This window comes from Phodopus roborovskii, unplaced genomic scaffold (assembly GCF_943737965.1).
Source record: "Phodopus roborovskii unplaced genomic scaffold, PHOROB, whole genome shotgun sequence".
Lineage (NCBI taxonomy): Eukaryota > Metazoa > Chordata > Mammalia > Rodentia > Cricetidae > Phodopus > Phodopus roborovskii.
In genome coordinates this window covers 43,587,398-43,611,663 of record NW_026126480.1, presented here as the reverse complement: position 1 = coordinate 43,611,663, position 24,266 = coordinate 43,587,398, and the positions used below count along the sequence as shown (strand labels likewise).

General features: G+C 48.5%; 1 protein-coding gene across 3 annotated transcripts in view; it reads right to left on the bottom strand.

Moving 5' to 3' along the window:
• The window catches only part of Ptpre (protein tyrosine phosphatase receptor type E), a 139,540-nt gene that overhangs the window by 23,144 nt on the left and 92,130 nt on the right, over window positions 1-24,266 (bottom strand). For 2 of the 3 annotated variants that reach the window (XM_051193220.1, XM_051193221.1), the window contains exons 2-6: window positions 16,483-16,601; window positions 9,294-9,387; window positions 8,983-9,056; window positions 7,011-7,147; window positions 1,849-1,939 (exon numbers count right to left, since the gene is read on the bottom strand). In XM_051193220.1, coding sequence (XP_051049177.1) covers window positions 1,849-1,939; window positions 7,011-7,147; window positions 8,983-9,056; window positions 9,294-9,387; window positions 16,483-16,601 — 515 coding nt within the window. The other variant, XM_051193222.1, reaches the window with a different exon arrangement.

Sequence of the window (24,266 nt, the reverse complement as noted above, 5' to 3'; positions counted from 1 at the left end):
AGCACCCCACTGTGCCTACTGTAGCCGCTTGGTTTCCTTGAGCTCTTACCAGCAACTGGCACTCCTCTGAATGTCTTTCTGCCTCCTTTCTTTTCTCCCCTCCCTCCCTCCCGTCCTTGTTTTGTTTCTTCTCTTCTTTTTAATTATCTTGTCTGAGACAGAGTCTCACTTGCCATGTAGACCAGGCTGGCTTCTATCTGAAGAGCGTCATGCTTCAGCCTGGAGTCTGTTGAAACTACAAGTGTGAATTGCCACCTCTGTCTCCGGCATAGTCTTGGTAAAGACTGTGAGTGTTAGGACAGCAGGCTTAATGATTAAGAGAGAAAGTTAGGTAAGATAATCTGAATTTCCTTGACTCTGAGGTACATGGAGCTGTGTCCTGTCCAATGTATGATCCTAGACTAGATTTCCAGCATTTTCAAGAGGTAGCACAAGGTTTATAAGTGATTTCTGTAAAGCCCATCATGATCCTAGGATCCAACTTAACCTTGTCCCAAACACACAAACACACAAGGGCCAAACCAAGGCATAAATTAAACTCATCAAGAAGGGTGAAGCATTAAAATCAGACATCAAAACTGATCTTTGAATATCTCAGATTTCACCTGATGCAAAGCACCCTGAAGAGCACAGATGCCCCCTTGCTTTGGCCTTTCTTGCCTTTGAGCTACCGAGTCACAGCATGGGTTCCCCCTTTTCCTCGGATTCCACAACCCAGCCAGCAGTAATGTCACTGTATCCAGAGTCTAAACTTGGGACAAGCAACCCTCACAGCCTGCATGCACAACTACCCCCTCCTCCCTTGGCCCCAACAAACTAAAGTCCTTTAGTCAATTACTCTAGGTTTAGTTGGATCCTAGGATCATGTATCATGATGGACTTTACAAAAATGACTTATAAACCTTGTGCATGGACAATGGAGGGGGGGAGAGCTATCTCCAGCAAATGCTAAAAAATCTAGATCATATATTGGACAGGTCTGCTGTGGCCAGCTCCCTGACCCTACCTGGCTCTACTTAAGAGCAAGGGCCTCTGGCACCAGCAGGAGGCCTCTGTTCAGGATGCAAGTGTAAGCTTTATGGAGCTCTTTGAGGCTGCTCTTCTGTGGGCCTGAAGAATAAAGCTGTGGCTGGGGGATGGGAGGCCTGCCAACTTGGCACTCTATTGCAACCCTCCTGGGCCAGCTTTTGGAAAGGTGTCTGGGAAGATGCAGGGTTTGTCCTGGCAGTAAGACAGGCACCTCAGAACCAGGCTCAGCCAGCTACAGGGGGCCATGAGAGGCCCAGCCCACAACAGCCTGCACCCTAGCACTGACACTTCCTTGGTAACCACACTCCCCAGCTCATGGTTACTGTTTGCTACTGAGGTTAGAATAAGGTTTGCTAAGCCTTCTCTCACGGGTGCCAAACGTATGTGGGCTTTTCATTCTACCATTTTGGTCTTTGGTTCTGGACCATAGAGAACACTAGGGATTTGTCCCTGGTCTTTTCAAACACTGATTATGAAGGAAGGTGCTGTGCAAGGCTACCAACAGGCCTAGACTGGTGTCCAGGAGTGAATCTGGCAGGAGAGGCCTTCCCCATTGTGAGGCCCTTCCCCAATCTTGTGAGGAGCATTCCTGCCCAGCATGCTTCCTGTATGCCTGCTTAGCAACCAGAACAGTCAAGAGCAACAAAGATGCCCACACCCCATGCAGGGAAATAGGCCCTCAGGCAGTGTGGCCCTGGATTCCTTGGGATGAGCACTGAGCACATGGTCACCAGCAAGCTGCAAAGCGGTGCCAAGTGTAACCCAAATGTCACAGATGATGCAAAAAACAAACAGTAAGCAGCAACCACAAAGTCTTACTGGGCAGAATGTTGGGATATCTGTTTTTTTCTCTGTTTTCTTCTTTATTTGCTAGATCGAAAGTTCCTTGTATGTGTCCAGATGGCAGTGACTGGAAGGAAACAGAGATCAGAGTGAACACCAAGGCATCTGAACTCAGGTTCCCATCCACTTCCCTACCAAGCCCAGGAATTAAAACTACCATCTGCCCATCATCCATGTCTCTCTGCAGGCCCCGCTAGACACTGGGCAGACGATGAGCTATCTACTAAATTTTTGAGGTCAGGAATTCACTCACATCACTGCCTACCATGCCCCAGTCCATAAAGATTTTAGCCTAGGAAGGGACTCCTTGGGTACAGGCAAACTGATCCCAAAGGAGTTGTGATGTGGAAGAGAGAGGAACAACGACTACCAATATGAGGATGCTGAGATCCTGGCTTGGGCTGCAGGAGAGGAGGATTGGAATCCTGGAAAGGGACTTTAGCCACAGCCCTCACCCTGCTTAGGACATCAATGTCTCTGTGGACTGGGTCTGGTCAGCAGGGTCAGGCTTAGAAGCTCCCTAGAAATGCTGATTCTCCCGGCTCCCACCCCAGCCCCCAGACTCAGTAGCTAGGAGCTTGGGGCTCTTTGAAGACTTTGAACCACCATTTAAATGACCGCTGTGCCCTATTGGAGGAGTGTCAGTATGAAACGGAAATTTCACTTTGCTGAGCTGCTAACATGAGAAGCACCACATCTGGGGAGTGAAGTGGACATGTGGGTTTCTAGTTCCTTCTACCACTAAAGCCACCCTGCCTCTGATTTTTGGTTGCTTCCAGCTGTCTGCCTCTTGCTTGCTTCTGGGTTCCTATTAATACACAGATGAGCCAGGGTAAAGAGCACTGTGTACTTCAAGCCATTCCCTTCAACATTAAACCTGATTCCAGTTGGACCTAGGACCACTAGGTTCCAAGGAAGAAACGTTACTATTCACTGAGTGTGATGGTTCAGGCACAGAGAAAATGCAACTAGGCCATGATTTGATGACATGGAACCAGACCCAAGGAAGAGTGGTTGGAGATATGCTCAGGATTATTTGGCTGAAGAGGTCATCAGACCTGGAGGGACTGACTCCCTTGCTTAAGCATGGCAGATGTGGGCTTTCCTGTTTTCCCAGAGCAGCCTCAGATGACAGGCATGATGTCCTAGGATTGCTCTCATTTCAGTCAGGGCCCTAACCTCCCTTCTTCTAGCAGGCAGGAGCTTCTTCAGTGGTTGACTCAATTCTCCACAAGCACTTACATCAGGATGCTATAGGACACCCCCTCTGCTCTGCTCTGCTTTGTTCTGGGGTCACCCCATAGCCACAGGCAGAGGGTTTGCCTGGGCCAGTATGGAGGGACCAGTCAGAGATCATCTCAGCAATGCCAAAGGGGTGTTCTTAACGTTGTCACCAGCTATGAACACTCATGTTCTTTGACTTCTGATTCTCCACCAGAGCTGGCTTGACACTACCTCCCTGGTCCTCACTGGACACTGAATTTGTGATGACACCCTAGGGTCTTCTCAAAAGGTTTTAGCCTGGAACATAAAAACCAGTCACAGTGGCATATGAAACTGTGCAGCTGGCAAACCCCACAGCATGAGCAGATCCTAGGAGTTCAGTGATAACACCACCAACAGCAATTATTAATCGTAACATATGGGGCATTTCCCCACAGGTGGCCCATGGCAGAGGAACCTGCTCTATGGAAAAGATGGGTTACACAGGAACTCTGTAGTGTGTATTCAATTTTTCTGTGTACTTGAAGCCACTCTAAAGATAAAGCCTGTTAAAAGCAACAAACTGGATAAAACGAAGAGAGACAAAGTAGCTGCAGCGTAGTGGCCAATGAAGCTGAGTGGAAAGAGGAATTGGGCCCTGGCCACCCCTTCCTTTTCACAGCTGTGTGGCCTCGAGAGGTGGGGTATAGAGACAAGGTGGTATACCCTGCCCACCTCGCTCCCACGCAGGCTCCCAGAGGACAGGACTAGGGAAGGTGGGTAGAACCAGGCAAAGTTCTCTTGTGTCCTCCAGATCCAAGCAACCTAGCACAGACTGGGCCCGGTATGTTTTCCTGCTGTCTGGATACCCAGGACCTCAGGGTTCTCAGCCGCTTGGTTGCCCCAGGGAAACAAGAGTGCTGGAGATGGTTAGACTGCAGTGACCCTCTGTGCGTTCTGTAGGAGGTTTGTTCCATCAATACTAAAGGACGGCTCTCGTTTGTGGTTATGCTGTATGTGTGTGTGTACATGTATATTTCCTTTTGTCTGTATTTCTGCTGTATTTGCCATAGCGTAGGTTCCAGACCCATGGCTTCACACAGCTTTCTGGGACAAAGCTGGGAAAGATGCTCAAGAGAGAGGTTTTTTATTTTTTTTCCTGCACAGGGGCCTCCTTTTCTAGGATTGAATTCAGGGACTGGAAACAGGAAGGAGATCTGTCCTCTCCAGGAGGAGCTGGCAGATAGCATCTCAACCTTGTGTTGCCTGGTACTTATTTGTTTATGTGTTATCAAAGTCCCATAGGGTAGGGAAAATCCCTCCTTCACAGATAAGGAAACTGAGGCAAGGTTTAAGAAAACAGCCCAAGTCTTCCAGGCCAGGACAAGTATGCAAGCAAGCCAGCTCCAGCATTCATCACACAGTGCAGATGATCCCAAGGCCAAACTCCTTCTTAGCCTCAGGTTCACATTCAACTGAACCAGATAGGAATGCCCAGGATCTTTGGAAGGTGCCATCAGACAGGAGAAAGGGAAGGTGTGGGAAAACAGGGCATAAATGTTCTCTGAGAACTGGAGCAGCTGATTTGGGCAGGAGAGAGATGTCGAAGGCCTGTGGCCTTGGACAGGGCCAGTTTCTTACTGGAGAAAGGAGCCAGGTTGCAGGCACTCCACCCCACAACTGTATCTCTAGTTGCCTGTCACCAGGCAGGGGGACACCCGAGGTCAACACAGAGAGGCAGGCTGGGAGGAACAGGAGGGAAGAATTTGTATAGATATAAGATTTACAAGGCTCCAGAAAAAGGCAAGAGTCAGCAGAAACAAGCCCCTGAGGCAACATCTTTTCTATCACACGCTTTCTTCTTAAACTTTTTAAGATTACAATTATTTGTTTGTGCATGCATGCCTGTGTGCATGCACACGTGCCCATGGCATGAATATGAAAGCCAGAAGACAATTTTCACAAATCAGCCCTCTCCTCCCACCACGAGGGTTTCAGGGATTGAACTCAGGTTGTCAGTCTTGGTGGTAAGTGCCTTTCTTTATCTACTGAGCCATCTTATCGGGCCAGAAACATCTTTTCTAAAAAGCTAACTTGATATTTAAAATCCATAGCGGTGAAAACATCAAGCTTTTAAACAATGGTGGAATCCATAACTGCATGAAAAGAGCCATAGCAGAGCCGCAGGCCACAGGGAGATACACTGACATTGATCTCTCTTGATTGTGATCAAGCTGTTTCATTCACCCCCACTTTGCTCATTTTGATATTTTAAATAAGCTATGAAACCATGCATGTCTTAGCTACTGCAAGTTTTTTTGTTTCCTTGAGTTCTGCGCCTGAACCAAGTCATCCCTCAGCTGCCTCATCCTGCTCCCGGGCCTATTGTAAGCCCCTGGGCTAACAGTTGAGTCACTGGCACACCACACAGGACAGCACAAGCAAAAGAGGAAGCGGAAGAGGCAGTGCAGGACAAGCATCAACCAGCAACGTGAGGGACAGCTATTTTGAAAATGGAGAATTAACATCTGCTGTTAAGTTGTGAGTTTTCAAAAGGACAGTGCTTGGTGCTGTCTTTCAGTGTGACCTATTTTTTTTTCTTTTCTTTTTTTCTTTTTTTTTTCTTTAAGAGGAAAACACCCTTGGCCACAATGAAAAGGGAAGCAAGATAAAGGGGAGGGGGTAATGCTGAAAAGCAAGAGAAGTGTGGCTAAACGCACCAGCGCCTTCCCATGTCCTCACAGGCATCTCTGTGTGAAAAGTCATGTCATCATCACTGTCCACACCACCTTTAGAAACAACCACACTGCACTGTTTCAAAAGCTCATCCTCCAGGGCTCACATCTGTGCTGTCACAGAGTCTCCATCCCCAGGGACTGACTGTTCGTGGTGATGGAAATGACCTGGAGTAGAACAGCTGCTATGACAGGGTCAGGCCAAGGCAGCCATCCACGCACACCCACTTTTGCTCAGGCTCAACGTTCAGCTCCCAGCCCTGCAACATTTGAGCAAAATGCTTCAAAACACCAATGGTGTGGGACCTTGTGCCCACGGCAATGCTTCATGCCTATGCTAAACATAAAACTAAAACATAAAAAAATTAACAACTCTGGGGCTGGGGAGATAGCTGAGAGGTTAAGAACACTTTCTGCTCTGGAAGAGGACCTGGGTTCTGACCTCAGAACCTACTTGGCGACTCATGACCACCTGTAGCTCCAATTCTAGGGGATCCAATGGCCTCTTTTGTCACTGGATGCATGTGGTGCTTATACATATGTGAAGTACTCGCACATACACATAAAATAAAAACTAGAGTAAAAACGGGAGATGGACAACTCTGGGAGTTGGGAGGACGGATCTGCACTGTATCTGAGTTCTGAGAATGACTATGGGGACTGTTAGCGGGCAGGGACATGTCTCAGTGAGCCACTTCTCAAAGGTTGTGGGAGCGATTCATCACAAACAGCCGAGACTCACACACACTGGACATGAGCTCGTGTCCCCTACAGAAAGTCTCCAGAACTACTGATCTGTGCCATGATGGTGGCTCCGAGGGACAACTGCTGATCTGGTTAGAACCTGGACCTCTTGGGGACCATGGCAAGCTGCTTGGTAGGAGGATCTCTATAGCATTCAGCATGAAACTTCCTCCTGCACGAGGCAGCACATGGTAGAATAGTGTGTTCATCACAACTGGTGTTACACACACATGGTACCCAATAACTGAGCTGGCAGCAAGCCTCATAGCATCAAACTCAACCACCTCACTTCGTAAGAGCGGTGAACACCAGTGAAGGGCACAGTACTGGGGAGCAGGCTCTCCAGACCCCACTTCTGAGCAGCATCACAATTGGCACAAGGTCCCTGAATCCCTGGAACTACTGGCTCTGACTGTCCTGCTGCTCCTCATGGTGGCTGAGACCTGGCGCACTCACATTGAACTCCTCACGGAAGCGCTTGCAATCATCTGCTGATCTCACGCGGATCTCCTCCTCCAGGCGCTCCACTGGGATGGGGAAGTACTTCTTGGGACCTGATGGAGACCTGCTCAGCAGCATCACTCTCTGCTGCTCTGTAGGGTCAGGAGAAACAGAGAAGCCACTTAGTTCCATTGCCCATGAGTGACTCATTCCCTAGATGGTCTGACAGCATTCCTGATGGATCTGTATAGTGGGAGGGAAGCAGTACTCTCAAATCACACACCCTGAGGCTAGCCCAGCCATGAGCCACTGAATCAAACATCTGCTTCCCAACATACCCTATGTTCAGCAAGTGATGGCAGCATTCCTGTCCATCACAGACACTGAATTCATAATCTTGCTCACTAGCTCACCTATCAATTATCCTTCCCTTTAGCCTATGTACCTACACAAGGGTCATTATAGCTTCATGCTTCAGGACCCAGGTTTGGGATCAGAGAAGAGGAATCACAAGGCTCTAGGTATAAGCTCAGAACTGATGGGAATCTGCCAGGATCTCTGTTTTGCAGCCCCCTCTTCTTGGCAACACACAGGCCTGCCTCCTCAAATCCCATACCTTGTGATGCAGAGAAGCCAGGCATCCTTGATCAAGGAAAGGAGGACATTGCAAAGGAGAGGGTGGGCTCTGGACTGAGAGAATTGGACAAGTTGCTTGCACAAGCTCAGAATGAGGTGTAAGCAGTGTCAGGGATTGGTGTTTCTCTTCACAGGGAGAGAGCTGACACTGATAAAGTCAGCAGAGTAAGTCAGCTGTCACCCTTGCAAAAAGCCCTGTCCCATCTGCAGAGTTCACCAAGTCTAGGCCACAGACTTTCTCCAAGGTAGCCTTTGGCTTCTGCCAGGTGAACTGGAAGAAGCCCGGGGGCTTCTGTGCCCCTCCCAGCTGCACCTTCCCCTCTGCACTGGCTGCTAGGATGTGCAGGGGAATCAGAAGAGGAGGCTGGGTAATGTAGGTGCACTGGGCCAGGTGATGGTCTATTCAGGAGTGCAGGTCCCCTAAGTCCTGCAATGCTGCGTCTCAATGGAATCCTCTGCTGCTCACAGCCCTAGGGACTGCATTAGCCCCTTCTCTACCTTGAGTGAGTTCTAAAGTTTCACTTGAGTTCTGATGACATGCATGCTACCTCAAGCCAGTCACATCTATGTAGGAAGTTATGTCAAAACTGAAGCCACTGGAGTAAACCAATCTTAGGGGATTGTACCCGGGACTTTGCATATGCTGGGCAAGTGTTGTACCACTGAACTCCATCTCCAGATCCTGTGGTTGTTTAAAGCAAGATCACAGGCTGACTTTGAACCTGTGCTGCTTCTGCCTCAGCAGGTACCTCTAAATGCTAAGATTACACGCCTGTGCCACCCCACTTGGCCAGAACCTGTGTGTTTAAAACCATTGCTTTGTCTACCATTGAAACACAGAAAGACAAACAAGCTTTTGTGAGCAGCATTTACAAGTTAGAACACAGCTGGAATCTAAGTTCGGCATGTCCCCTAACTGAGGCTCCTTCAAAAGAGTGAGCCGGTTCAGCAGAGCAATACCTTTTCCAGCTTGACCCTGAGGTAGTACAGTGTCAACTGGACACTTTTTTTTTTTTTTACAAGTTACAGCCTTATCACAGGGTGACTTCAAAGGCCTTAGTGAGAAATGTTAGACGGCAAAGCCCTGCTAAACTGACAGGATATGAGTGGTCTCTTAAAAAAAAAAAAAAAACCCACAAACTGAAACATCTCAGACATCCGATTTTCTTTGCAGGGAAAATGACCCCTGACACCAAGTGCCGAAACACAGACATTGTGCATTACTAGCAAGCAGTATCACAAACCCAGGGGGAGCTGGAGAAAGAGAGGAAAGCTTAACTGACAGCTGGACAGGGCTGCGAACGCCTGTCCCCTTCAGTGTCAGTACTGAGACCCAGTGTACAATAAATACCTTGCTCTTCCAGGATGCCGTTAGGCATCTTCTTGTCGTTGTTGCTGACCACGGCTTTCCTCTGCTTCTTGAACCTTAGAGGTATAAGATGTGTTAGGTCTCCGCACAGCAGGAATCCCCATGCCCTGAGTGCAGTGGTACCCACCAGGTAAGCCGGGAAAAGCTCTTTCTGCTGCTCATGGCTGAGCCTTGTGCAGCTCAGGCAGGCCAGCTGGTGTCTGAGCTGTTTGGGCCCACACCCCCAGCCTCCAGCACACTCATTTCCTCATAGGAGCTGGTTAGGGCACGTCAGCGTCTGGGGACACTCCTACCTGAAGAAGTAGGCTGCGAGGAGGAGCAGGAGGAGGAGCAGAGGCAGCAGCAGCCAGGTGAGCAGCGGCTGGGAGGTTCCAGGGTCCGGAGGGCCTATGGGTGGGTGGATGATAGAGGGCAGAGCCCCCGTCAAGATCCTGGGCAGGGGTGAGGGAGGGTTTCCCACAGCACACAGTTTACAAATTATCTCCCATCAGTTCTTGGGTCAGAGGAATGTGATGGTATGACTTGTCCCAAGCCCCTGATAAAGGGTGAACTTCCTATACCCCAATGCATCCTGCTTATCAGCTATTTCTCTGAGCACCTCTGGCCCAGCCCCTCTCCACAATGGTGAAGGAAGGTGGACCCCTCTCAGGGAATAGCTGTTGTGTCCCAGCCCAGTTGGGGCAGGAACACCAGGCATAAAGGAACAGGCTGGCCCCAAGGTTGGGTACAGTTCTTGAGGAACAGATACAGTATGGGCTGGCATTTCAGGGTTGTGAACTCCCTGCCACAATGTCAGGAGTGTAGAGACCACTGGCCTTCAGGAACCAGCCTTGCTCATCCATCTTGTGCACTACCAGGGCCACCGTCCTCAGAAAGACTGCATCCCAGCCCTCGTTTCTTGGCTCTGGTGACCTTGTAATCATCCACTCACCACCCTCTCAGCCTGTTAGGGTGCTCTTTTATCCACAAAGTTCCCACCCATCAAAAGCCGGTTTCCCCCAGTCAACCAGCTTGGCTCCTCTCCTGAACCTGTCCAGAGGGCTATACACTGGAGTTGAGGACTTCATGCTGCCAGGAGTGAGCATCTTCCCCATGGAAGGGCCCTGGACATCAACAGCTAGATTTCCATCCTCTTGGGTTCTAGAAGGGACAAATATTATTCCCAAGCTGAGTGTGTTTGGAGGAGGGGGTTCACATCCTTCCTCCTGTGGGCCAGCCTAGTCCCTTGAAGCTCAGACCTCCAGGAAGGAGTTTGAGACCTGGCCATTCTCCTCCCACCCTGTTCTTTTAATCTAGAGGCCTTGACCCACAGCACCTGTGGCCCTGTCCCAGAGGAACAAAGCCAGGTTTGCATTAGGCTAGAAATCTCTGTCCCTCCCTCCAGCCCACACCTGCCTATTGCCCAGCTGGGCCCCTTCAGGAGCAGACTGGCCCAAGGCTTCCTGTCTATAGGGAGTACTATACCCTGGGCTAGGGCCTGGAGCAAAGTCTAGCCTGAACTGCCAAGAACTGCCTAGATCTGAAGGGCAGAGCTGAGCCAGTGCCAGGGATTCCCACTGCTCAGGGTACCCTGATTCAACTCCATTCACTTTTGGTCAAAGGCCATTAGGAAGCGTGGGCATCCTCCTTCTTCTTTTCCAGAAATGCTCACTATCTTTTCTCGGTATGTCACCATGGTGAAACTACTCACTTCTGCATAGCCCAGAGGTCAGCCTCTGACTCAGCCTCTGCTCTGCATGAACAGTCACTAAACCGGCCAGCTACAAGGTCCACTCTGGCCTCTGAGCCCTGCCAAAGACTAGAGGGACCAGCCTCTAGTTTTTGGAGTACAGGTTGCAGTAACAGACATGGGGATCCCACAAGGCATGTGTTGGATGACACAAGTCATAGGTGGGTTACCACACAGGCAGAATAGGTGACTGAGTCAAAGAAGTCCACTATCCCTCAAACTGATTTCTGTGACTTCTAATGAGGCTTGTCCAGGAAGGCAGAGGTCAGAACTAGAACTCCCCAGCCTTTCCAAGGGCAGCGGAACATCCAAAGCCAGGTTGGTTGGTGTGGAACACAGGGGGCCACATGGAGCTTGTTCTGTCTACAGGGTGTCCAAATCTATGGGAAGACGGCTCCAGACTGCTTCTTGACTCAAAGATTGCAAAGGAAGAAACCCACACTTTATATAAATTTTTGAAGTTGTCAGTATTGGTCAGTGATTAGATTTAAATTTAACTTTGATCAATAGTGCAGGCCACAAAAGAAACCCTGTGCATACTGGGGAGATGTCCCCTTGGCCTCAGTGGTTTTCCACCCGGGGAGGCATGAGGTCTTCCATAGAACAGTCTATAGTCACATTCTGCTTCCATTTCCCACGGACTCTGGGTCTCTAGATGGTTCACCCTTTCCCCTACCATGCTGTTGTGTTCCCAACTGTATGAGCGAGTACATGTGTGTTCACACAGATTTTAGGCCTAGGCATCTCTGCATGTGTGTGTACACACATTTGCTTACACAGAATATGGTTTCTGGAACTTTTCACTCTGGTCACAGATTCCCCCAATGACTCCTCTGCTGTTCAGAGGAACCCATGCAGAAGGGCATGGGCCATCTGGTGGGACAAGGGGTGGGGGGCGTTCCAGACCCTATGGAACTTGCACCAATCTGCAACAGACAGTACTCCTCAATGAGGGGGGCATTCTACATCTCCAGGGGTCACCAGTGGGGAGGTAACATTGGAGTAAGGGAGGAAGGGGAGTGAAGGAAAGACAGGGAGCACAGTGGTCAGCTGTGCTCTGGGAAGAGACAACACAGCCCCTGGGGGACTGGACTGGAGATGTTTCTGGATGCTAGTCCATAAAGCTTCATGCACCAGGGGCCTGGGATAAACATTCTAAGTGGTATAGACACAGTAAGCACATGGTCCAGCTGCTTTGTTTCCCTGACATGAAGTTGTGAATGCATCTTCCTTTACATTTTCTCTTATCAAGCTACGTTCTTAAACATGCAGGTTTGATAGATAAACAGACTCACTACTCCCTCCTGTCATCCAAAATCACATTGGTTGCAAGAAGTACTGTTATTTTATGAATTGTTAGGGAAAGAAAAACTCCAAACTAATGATTATGCAGAATCATTTGCTTGACACATCCGAACACTAAGCTATGTATGAAGCAACCAGATGAAACACACTCTGAGCAGGTCCCCAGTTCATACTCTCATTGGCCCTGGAGAGCTGCCATGCTAGGTGAGCCTCTTCATTCTGTGTTCTAGTTGCTTGCAGTCCTACGTTTCGGATGGGCCCAGATCACAAGGGTATTTGAGGCTATTTCCTACTTTGCTATTCTCTACACTCCTATACTTAAAAAGAGAGATTTACTTCTATTTATGTGCATGCATGTGTGTCTGTCTCTGTGTGTTTGTACCATGAGTGTGCAAGTGCTGTGTAGGCCAGACGAGGGTGTGTGATCTCCTGGAGCTGAAGTTTCAGTCAGTTGAGAAGAGCCATGTGGATGCTGGGAACTGAACTCGGGTCCTCTGGAAAAGCTCTTAACCACTGAGCCCTCTCTCCAGCACCTAACTTATGCACTTTGTCTCACCAAGGTTTCTGTATGGCATTTCCTAAAAGTGGACCCTTGTGTCTACTACACACACCATCAAACAACAATAGAAAATGTCAGATGATCCTCAAAGCATCTGACATCCGTGCTCACCTGAGGTTTATGAGGAAGCCACTTTCTCCTAGACACTAATGATCCTTCCAGTTTTAGTTAGGCAAGAACACACAGCATTTTAGCTCCATTTTCTATCATTTCTAGAGTTCGGCTCCTTTGCATGATGATTAAAATGGAATTAATTAGCTACTTTGATTCTTTCTTGGTTGTGTTTGACGTCTCCTAATAGCTTCAGCTGTCGGCTTGACACAGGCCAGAATTATCTGGAGGATTCCTCATTCAGATGGACTTGCAGCATTTTATTGATTATCAGTTGATGTCGGAGACCTCAGACCACTGTAGGTAGCACCATCCCTAAGTAGGCGGTCTTGAGCATGAGCCAGTGAGTGAGCCAGCATGCAGTGTTCCTCCTTGGTTTCTGCTTTAGTTCCCATTTGAGCCCCTGCCTGACTTCCCTTTATGACAAACCATGATCGAGATGTATAAGCCAAATAAACCCTTGCCTCCCTGGGTGATTTTGGTCATTTTTTTTTTTTTTTTATCATAGCAGTAGCAAGGCAAACCAGAGTAGAATCTATTTTCCTACAGTGTTCTTTACATGTTAATTTTAAAGGATTCTTCCTATGTGTATTATGGATGATAGTATTTCCTTACAATTTTTACATATTTATAATGAAATCTTTGTCTGAGAAAATGAGTCATGATGAATATTGAATTCATTTTGGCCAATGATGAAAGGAAGTAATTTCCTGTTGTTCTGGCACATTCTGGCAATGTACTAACTGTCAAGAGATACTTAGTACTTTTTCAGGGGTCTCCCCTTTTAAAAGCACTTGGGGTGCCCTCTCAAGATCCAGGACAAAGGAGCTGTCCTGTAACTTGAGGCCTACATAGCTCCTGATAGTGTGACCACAGATGTTGCTAAGTATGCCTAACCAGTATTTGCTTCTGCTCTGGGTGCTGAGGTCATGTGACAGTCCTCTCTTCCTGAAAGTAACACTTCCTGCCCATGACGATGTTATGAACCAATAAATCTTACTTTCAAATGCACCGGAAAGCCCTAAACATGAATGGTGATGCCACCCTGAGGGAGAATCAGTTACCACCTGTGGGGCTGTCACGGAACTCTGACAACTCCTAACGCTGCTTTGGGGAGATGGATGCTCTGTACCCACGGTTTCAAGATATTTACAGGGACATGTTGACAGTCTTTCAGGTGTCCCTAAATAGCCAGTTGATTGGTGTTGGTGAGGAAAGTTAGAGACATGGATTGGAAGACTTAAGTGAATGTTCGAGGAGGTGGTCACTGTCCTTGGGGCAGGTCTGGGACCTTCTAGGCCACAGGACAGTGTTGAGGACATGCTTGTGGAAATTTACCTGCAGAGAAGCATGCACTGCAGTATCTGAGTTGCTTTTTCTGTGGTTGTGGGTTTCCCCTGGGGTGTCAGGGCAAGGAGGAAGACAGTACAGCCACAGTGCGCTCATGGGGTGTTTGCTTCCACTGCAGGGGATCACTGTCTTTGTAGGACATCATCTAGGGTTAGGAAACCCTGTAAAGCCCTTGAGTGGGGTGAAGCCGACTCACTAGGATGACACTAACTTCCACTGACTTTTTCTAAACAGTACTACTGTAAGGATGTTGACAATTTGTGTTTTCCTTACTAAGCCTTGCCGGGGGGGGGGGTGTGTGTGTGGGGTGTGCATGATGCTGAATCTCATGTGTAAACTAGATCAGGGCATAGTTGTCAAGACATTTAGAGACACCCATCAGAGGGGATTTTTAGATGAGATTAACACTGAAATCCATAGACTGAGTAAAGCCCCAGTGTGGACAGGCATCACCCAATCAGGGATGGAGCAAGTGTGTAGTGAGGGATGGGCATGAGGCAGGTGCCAAGATAGGGGCTAACCTTTGCTATTCTGATGTTACTACCAAGGCATGCTGCAGGGAATTCCTGTCAGCTCCTTCATCCTGACCTCACCCATCTGCCCTGAGCTTAGCTCTCCCTGCGTGCAGCACAATCCATAAAAAAACCGCAACAAGGGAACTGCGGGATTAAGGCAGCAACATTCTTGACTTGCAGAGAGTGGCCAGATGACTGAGTCTGGAGCTTGATCTCTGCTGACTGCAGCCAAAGCCAATGCCAAGGGGTGCTGCTGTGTTCCGAAGACTGACCAGCCTGCTCGTCTCTGCAATATTCACTGCACTGCCAACCAACAGCCAGGACTACTACCTCCTGGGCCTCATGAGTTGGAGCAGGGAGGCACAGAGGGGTTCAGGAAGTCCCTCCAGGTTACTCAGTTAACAAGTGCTGAGACAGGATTGGAACCCAGGCGGTGAGAGTCAAGCAGACCCCTCTTGTCTTCTCTCCCTTTCCTTGTCCTCTGCCTCACTTTGGCTTTGGTGAAATTTCCATGTTAGAAAAAGCACCTGTTTTTACTGTATGGTGAGTAAGTGCCCAGGGTTAGGCAGTTCCGGCTATGCTATACTTCTATGAGAGTATTTTCTTTGTCTTTCCAGGTTCTGGGTATCCCTTCTCAATGGAACCCTTCCTTAGTCTACATCATGTGTCCACCTGGTGTCACTGGGAATGTCCCTGAGCTTTCTCCACAATGTCACATGGACACCAGTGCGCTTTTTTCCTCTAAACTATGAAGTGAGGGAAGCGACAAACAAAACCCTCATCCCTGTCCTGGGGCCTATCTGTCCTAGCTTTCCCATGAGGACAGGGCAGCCTGGGCCATTCCAGCTCCGTCTTCTGAAAGTCATGACACTCCCAAGAATACTCATCATTCGTCTCTAAAAATAATGACTCTTCTTAAAAAGAGAAACCTCACCGCATGCCAATATTACAGAACACTATAACAGTAATTTCTTAGTCACATTTTAGCACTGTTGTGTGGCTATTTCCTCAATGTTGAAACATATTCTCATGAAAGGAAGTTGGAAGATCACAAAACGTAAGAAAGCTGTAAGACCTGGGAGGCCCTTTCCTGAGGTTTTACAAGCCATAGACAAATTGCTGGGGGTGCAGTTAAGGTGGAGGGACTCTTCAGTGAAATTGCCTACAAGTTGCACAGAAGACTGCAATGACACAGTTTTCATGAGCTGTTACTCAGGTGGGGGTGGGTTTTTCAGTGAAGTAACTGCCCCTGAGTCACTCATGTTTCCATATGTAACCCTAAGAAAATTACGGGTAGGCATGGGTGCAGTCATATCTTAGGTCTATGGTCCTCTCTTGGGTAAACAGATTTTTGCTCATGTCTCTTCAGGAAAAGTTACACAACAAATCATCAAACCATCACACCTGTCAGTGTTTGGTAACAGCTGCCCCTAACAAGGGTCTACATAGTCAGACTTTTCAGAATTTATTGTTAAATTTAGAGTGTGTGTGTGTGTGTGTGTGTGTGTGTGTGTGTGTGTGTGTGTGTGGGCACATATACAATGCAGTGCATGTGCACAGGTCAGAGGACAACTTGCAGGAGTCAGTTCTCTCCTTTGCACTGCATGGGTTCCAGGGATTGAACTCAGGCCGTCAGTCTTGACAGTGGGCACTTTGTCTCCAAGTCATTTTGCTGAGCCCTTTCAGGCGTTCTCACCCTCTCCTTCTTCCACCACAGCTGAGGCCCCCCTCAGCAGGCGGGACAGCCTCCTGAGCACACTTAGATGGCTCTGGTCATGGGCACACAGCCAGCTCCCTAGTTTGCACACGGGGAGATTCACTGAACCCCTCTTCCCTAGCAGTCCGAGTGCTCAGGAGGTGGCAGTGTGTGAAGCAGCAGCAGAAGTATCTGGGGTCAAGGTAGGGGCCCTTACCCGCAGTTGTGCTGGTCCAGTTGCTCTCTGCTGGGGTGGTGTCGTTGCCCTTGCCAGCTCTGGCGAGTGACAAGCTAACACTTGCCAGTAGGAGTGGACAGAAGGGCTCCATGGCACACCTGTAAAGAGAAAAGGACTTGTTCGGAAATGTTCCAGGGTAGCAGGCATTGGACATGGCTGTCACTCACCAGGGAAGAAGAAGAAACAAGAGACAAACTCATTATAGGTTTCAAGGAAATGGAGAACTCTGCCTACAGACCTCACAGTTTCTTTTGTCTTCCCCACACTGTGGTGGTACAGTCACTGCCATCTGAAGGTTCAACCTGAGGACCCATGGCTCACAACTCCCACATGGTGAACCAGTGTAGGGTGGGACCAGACTCCAGTTCTGTCCACACGCGGGTCAAGAGGCATCTTTATGAGTCATTTGCCACCTCAGATATCGCATCGCCCAGTACCACTACTCACCCACTTCCCTTCCACAACTTGCTGGCCAAGCTGTATCTATGGTGGGTGTCCTATTTTGGGTAAAAATGCCAGTGCCAACCTGTGTGCTTTTTGGGTCCCTCTCACTAGGTTGGCCAAATTCATTCCTTCCAGATCTGCCCAGGAGCTCTTGGCAAATCAGCTTGAGGCCAGCTTCAGGGTCCTTCTCTACCCTCTTCCATTCAGACGCTATTTGTTCTCCCAACCCATTTCAACAGCCCCCTCCCGGCCTTGCCTGTATGTACTTCCTACTCCACAGAGCCACTTACAGCCTCAGGAGGGTGCTGTTTAATGGGTCGAAAGGATGCAGGGGACAGTTCAACACAGAGAGAGCTCTTTCCTACCTAGGACCCCCACAGGCAGTGACCTCAGGTTCACACTTGGCTCCCCATTTTGCCCAATCACCCTCATTCATCATTAGAGATGGCAGTGATGGTGCCTCCCCTGTGGTATAGAAAACCTTGCTCGAGGGCTCCTGACCAGGTAATGGCACTTGCTCAGTGCAGATATGTGGTCCTGTCCATAGAACCTCATCCACAGCTAGCCCAGAGGATCTTTCCCATCCTTATTGACAGAAATTTTGCTATCCAAAGCCACAATGCAGGATGTGAATGGACCAGATCTCAGAACTCAGGGTGTTCCAATAGGGCGCACTGATGTTTGTAATTACTGAGACATGGATGGAACCATGGCAACACCCAGTGCTTCTCAGCAGGCAGCACCGCCAAGATGAAAGGACCCCAGCCAGACCCATTGTAACAACTACCCCAGAACAATCAGTCTTGGCCACCAGTACATGTGGCCCCTCTCATCTTCCTGGTTTGAGCCACAGACACAAATAGCTCTGTGCTTGAGTGCACACCTGCTCTAGGTTGCTGTTTGCATGTGTGTCATGCACACAGTAACCCTCCAGGGTTGAGAACCAGTGGTTCCTGTGTGGTGAGAGACTGGGCAGAGTTAGGCTGCAGGGTTGTAAAGCCCATGTTAGAGGTCAGACTGCTGGGAACACACACCCTCAACTGGATCCATGCTGCCCAGGCTCTCCTTAGGCAGGCAGACACATTGCCACACACTGCCTTTTCTCTTTCTATTCTGTTACTGAACAATGCCACGGTACTTTACATACACTAGAGGAAACTGCAGAGTAATTGATTGGGAATTATTAATTGCCTTAATTCAACTCCAGAGAAGTAGAATTCCTGGGTGAAACATTGTGCTTCATCCCAAGCATTAATAACCTTCCTCATCAAGCACTCAATGAGCTAAGAGGCTAGGCCAGCCACCCTCGAGGAAGATGAAGCTCAATTCCTTTCCCCTACCATGGCGTCCAAGTTCCCAGAGCTGAAATTCCTGATGGAACCAGTAGAGGGAGAGAAACTGTGCAGACATCAAAACCTGTCCAGCCATCTGGTGTCTGTTTATGTCCCACTTGTTTTTTAAGGCTAGTGACAACCTGTCGGAGGATCCCTGGCCATTCACTCTCAAAAACTTGTGCAGGCTACTTAGTAAGCACAGACATGAATTTGTGTAGAAATAATGTGTGAAAGAGGAATTAAATCTATGCCGAACTCCAAGGATTTGTAGCTGACTAGTGTTTGCTGCGTGCCTGCCAAGTGCTAAGCACAGGCGTCATGGAGCTTGTGCAGTCTGCAGAGCTGGAATGAACAAAGCGATCTATTCTCAGAAAAGCATACTTTATTTTTACTCTACTAAAAATCCACCCCTCTATTAATATGGTTTTAAATCTATCCTTCTTATTCCATTGAATACTTTTCCAGTACTTCGCACGACAACGTTCAAGTACCCTGTTAGGATCTGGACACGCAAAGCTGAACCAAGTCCTGTCTGTGACCAGGGAAGCCTCCTGGACCTGGAAGGGGAGAGCAAGGGCAGCCTCAGCAACCCCTTAGAAATTGTGGAGGCGGGGCCACACAACCAACCGGGGTATCGGTCACAGTTCCCCAGAAATGAAGCACATAACCAGAACCTTCAGCAAACGGGATGACACAGAGGCTTGGAGGAAGCTGTGCACAACCTACTCTCACGCAATCCTTGTTGTAGCCCACAGAAGCAGCTTCTGAGGGACAACTGAAGAGCGAGGGTGGGAAGTTTGGGACTGAAGAATTGAGAAGTCTGTGGAACAATGTGTCAGCGGGTGACTTGCTCCCTGGGGCTCACTTCTAGTACAGCCCATGTTACTAGAATCCCAAAGGGGCCCAATACTGGATGTTGGAGCTCTATATCCATGGAGAGTGCTAGGTTTACACACCGCCAAGTATGACAATCACCATCTCCCTCTCATCTTCCTGGGGAGAACCATATCCATGCCAAGGGAACATGAGTGAAGGCATGGAAGGTGCCATGATATCTTTCTCAGGACCACTGTTCCATTCCCAGGGTCCCTCTCTTTGGCACACGCATTCCCCTTGGGCCTTCCTTATGCAGTGCAGTGAAGGTTCTGGGGGCAGGCTAAATTTCATCTGTGACAACTCCCCACAGCAGAAAGTCCTTAGTAGGAGGATTACAAACACTTGAGTAACAATGAACAGGCATTTCCCTCTCACCTGCAGTACAGATGATGTAAACCCATGGGTGCTAGTCAGCTACAGCTGGACACCCTGGGAAGGAAGGGGCTGTAAAATGGTGGCTGGTATTATACGCCACTCTTTTTGAAACACAGCAGAATTGCCAGGCTTGGCCCTTTCTGCCTTTACCCATACCTCATACACTAAACTGAAGCTCTGAGGGTTGTCTGTGTGTGTGTAACAAATGTGAGTATGGTGACTTGGCAAGCCATGCAAATGTGTCAGATCCCCTGCACCTGGAGTCACAATCTACTATGATCCTTTCTCCTCAACTCCGTGTGAGTATCGGGGACCAAACTTGTGTCCTCTGAAAAGAAGTGTGCTCTTAGCTGGGCATTGGTTGCACATGCCTTTAGTCCCAGCCCTCGGGAGGCAGAGGCGGGTGTATCTACAGAGTGAGTTCCAGGACAGGCTCTAAAGTCACAGAGAAACCCTGTTTCAAAAACAAAACCAACAACAAAAAGGTGCATGCTCTTAGCCACTAAGACATCTCTCCAGCCTAAAGTATCTGTTTCTAATACCTGTATTCTATAAAATCAGGACAAGGTGACTCACTCAACAAGATAATTGTTTTTTTTTTTTTTTTTTTTTTTTTAATGCTTTAGGAAAAGACAAAAACCCAGATAAAATGATGCCTTTCAATGGTAAAAGAAACAAAACCCAGACCTTTCTGAACTTTTAGGTGTGAATATACTTACAGGGGTAGAAGATTTAAACAATTATTTCTTTAAAAAAATCATTCATTAAAATCTGCAGACACAGCATGTTTCAGGTATATCCACGTGACCCTGCCCCTTTGAAGATGGCTTCGCTTATTAAAAAAGAAAAGATGTTCACAGGGTGTCCTCAGCTCAGTGGGTGAAGGGTGGAACTTAATTGCTTTTGAGCAAAGGTAATCGAATGTCTAAATGCAAACATGGAAACATCTTTAAAATGAGGTTGCCAAAGGGGTCCTCATGTTAAGAAGAAAAAAAAAAAAAAGAAAGAAAGAAAGAAAGGAGGGAAGGAAGGAGGGAAGGAAGGAAAACAAATAAATCAGGCAGGGGAGAGGGAAGGGGGAGAAGCTTGGTGATGGGTGTCTCTGCCCAAGCTGTAGGTCACCTGATAGATATCCTCCAGGGTCCAGGCATGGAGGTGGCTGTCTGAATAGGCGAGAGCTGACCTGTTGGAGGCAGGTGTCATCCTGTGCATGTGAAGATATGCACAGTGAGGTGACAATTGGGTACTGACCACTAGGAAGGAGGGGAGAAAAGAGGGAAGAAAAGACAGAGAGAGGGAGGGAAGGAGGTAAGGAGAGAGATAATAGAGACAGAGAGAAGGAGGAGAGGGAAGGAGGGAGAAAGAGAGATAGATGCAGATGAGCAACACTCCAGACTCAGCTTATTGGGAAGGACCCGTAAGCCTATGAGCCTGTCAGCAGGTCTGTTCGGGAACAATTTCAATTCCCTATGCATGCGGTGTGTGCTAATTTGCATAGTTCCAATTATTCACCAAATCCTCTTGAAGATGAGTGAGAAGTGAACGGCCTCTTCTGTAGCAACTCAGTCTCTTTCATGGAGGCAACAAGACCACATCGTGGAAACCACAGGCTCCCACTCAGTAGTACATTTTCACAATCCATAAAACTGTGTTTGGAGACCCATTCCATCAAGAAGGGGCAAGTGTCTGGACAACTCTAGCCAGGCACTGGTTCAGAGAACAGGAAGCTAACACTGTTTCTCTTGATGGGGCCATATAGGGCACATGTAGCCAGACACTTAGGGATATGTTTTGGTCTTCCCCGTAGGAAAAACTTTTCAACTTAAGAAGACAGTAGACCCTGAAAAATCTACAAGTGGTGACTGAATAAAGAGTGCATAAAACTAATGGATGAGAGCCACACAGAGTAGTGAATGGGGTGGGGGTCTCATGAAATTACAATGAATGGGGGCAGCATAAGACCAGTGAATGGAAGTCACAGTCAACTCCTTTCATTAAAAGTTACATGTAAACAGAGGCCGGTAATTTGTTGGAATAACCTTTGGGTCTTACTTAACCCAAATTGTACCAGTGAGTGGATATTAGTGATTAAGGAAAAAGAAAACCTGAAGAAAATAAGTTCAATATCAATTTAAAAATGAGTGCCAAACCACAGGCATAGCGAGGGCTCTGCCCTCAGTGCCCTCTGTCGCTGTCCCTTTCTCAATCAGAAAAGTTCACGGCGCTAATGGAAGGCATTGCCAATGCACATAAGGGAAATCTGAAATGTGATGCTCACCCACTGGGGAAGGAACTCTGATTACTTTCTGTGCCAGTCAGCTTTTCATGACTGTGACAAAACCTCCAAGGAAACGCCTCAGGGACAGCCTCACCCCAAACACCATCAGGGACTGAAGAGACCTGAGCCCTTATGACCCAATCTCTCCCCACAGCCCATGGGCTGGACACTGATTTTCACGAGTGTTTATAGAGGATGTCTCATGTCATTACTGTTGTTATGCTCATGTTGGTGAGCATGTCCAGATGTTACTACCTGTGAAGTTACTATACCACGTGGTGTGTCTTTGCAGCGTGGATGGTCATGTTTCACTCCATTTCTGTGTTCCCAGTCCCTTGGCCTCTCGGCTCTCCTGAGCAGCTACCTCACTCTTGCCTGCTTTAGCATCCCACTTGCCTCCTGGGCCCCTCATCAGCCACCGTGGATGGCCTGCTCTTCCATATCAGCCCTCCACACTGTGCAGATCACACTGAATCGATCATTGATGACAGCTGTTTATCTGCCTACCTGCCTCCTGCTGCATGGACTCCCCTGTCAGCTCTCCTCTGCACTTGAATGTGCTTTTCTGTGAGAGCCACCTCTTGTATTACCTGCAAGGGTGGCTGGTGGCGCAGGAAGAGGGGAGGCTGAGTCCCCATAGCACCCAGAAAAATTGTAGGAGTGCTGTGAGGAGGTGAGGAGGCAGGTATCTGTAGCTGGGGACCCACCGTGTTTGGAAGGACAAGGTAGACATGTGCTGTTCCTTTAGGGCCACTGGCCCTTATACTGCTGGTAACTCCTCTGAACCTGCATTTTGTCAGAGCCCCAGGGACACTCAGTGGGGCTGTGGGGTCCTACTTCCAGGGACAAGAAGGCATGAGAGGCAGCCCCCTGTTTTCACTAAGCCTGCTGGTAGTCTGGGAGCTGCTCTATTCCCCTCTGGTGAGATCTTCCTCCCTGTGCATGAAGCTCCCCTCACAGAACAGCTGCACCTGGGGTCTTGGGAAGAGACACCTGTGCGATGTCGGCAGAGTTTGGGGAGCCCTCCAGGGATAGGAACAGACACTTAAAATGGTAGTCAGGGAAAGATCACTTCCTCCCCTCATGACTTTTATTTGACTTTATCTGGGCTATAAATCAGCTGGTGATGCCCTTCGATCAAGACCCATAAATAAACCAAAACTTCCATTACTGCTTGCAGGGGAGATGTGAAAGCATTTTGATAGCCTAATGTTTTCTGTGCTGAAATCTGCTCCTATAATCTCAGGATAATTGCCTCAGCAAATGTGCCAATCACCTGGGCACAGGGCTCTACCAGTGCCCAGTAACTAAATGTGTGTGTTCAGGCCAGAAGAGGGTGCCTGATCCCCTGGAGCTGGAGTCACAGGAGGCTGTGAACTATCCAACAGGGGTGCTGGGAACCAAACCAGGCCCTCAGCAAGAGCAGGAGTAAGCTTTCTTAAGCATCTCTCCCATCCCTCCTTTCCTTCTCATTTCCTTCCTTCATTCCTGACTCCCTCTCCCTCCCTTCCTCCCTCCCTCCCTCCCTCCCTCTCTCCCTCCCACCACCACTGAGGCAGCTTCAGGCCCTAGAGGACAGCAAGAGCCTCTAATTACAGACACAATGACGTATCTTACCAAGCCCTGCTGACTTGTCTGTCAGACCCACTGTCCTAGGGCATGGCAGTTAGCACAGGTCTCAGCCAACACCAGAAGTAGCAAGAACCTTGTGGGCAGAGCCACAGAATACAGATCCTGGTTGGATCAATGAAACCTGTTTTAATTGGGCCATGAGACAGGAGATTTAAGAGGCAGGTGACACAGATCTGCAGGACTACAGGGATGTGGTTTCCAACTAGAAGCTGCTGCACAGATACCATGGATCTACCGGCCTGCTGCAAGGCTCTGTGGGAAGAAGGCACACACAAGTAACCCCACACCACCAAGAAGCAGCATGGTGATTCCCACCCCCATTGAAGCCAAGAGGCAGCATGCTGGAGAATTTCAGTCTGTGACCTCATATAGGACTCAGTGGGCTAACTTATGCCCTCCGTGGCCACTGGGAGTAGAAAGTGCTAGAAAGACTATGAATGGACTATATTCCAGAAGTGAAGATGAGAATTATCCCTCGTGACATCTGAGACCTAGGGAAGCCGTCAATGTGTTCTCATGATGGGAGTTGGGGTGATAAGAGAGACACGCTTTTGTCAAAATCCACCACACCCTAGGCTTGAGGCGTAGCCATTTCAACCCTTATTGTGTAATTGCATCTTTAAAAGGGGGATGCTTGCAGAACATAGTGAAAAACTGGGCATGTAGCTCAGTTGGAAGAACACTGGCAGCATTCATGTGACCTTTGGTACAATCTCCAGCATGATACAAGATGGAGTGAGGCCATGTGCACACCTGTAACTAAGAGGATCAGAAATTCAAGGTCATCCTTGGCTACATAGCACATTCAGAGTTCCTAGCCAGTC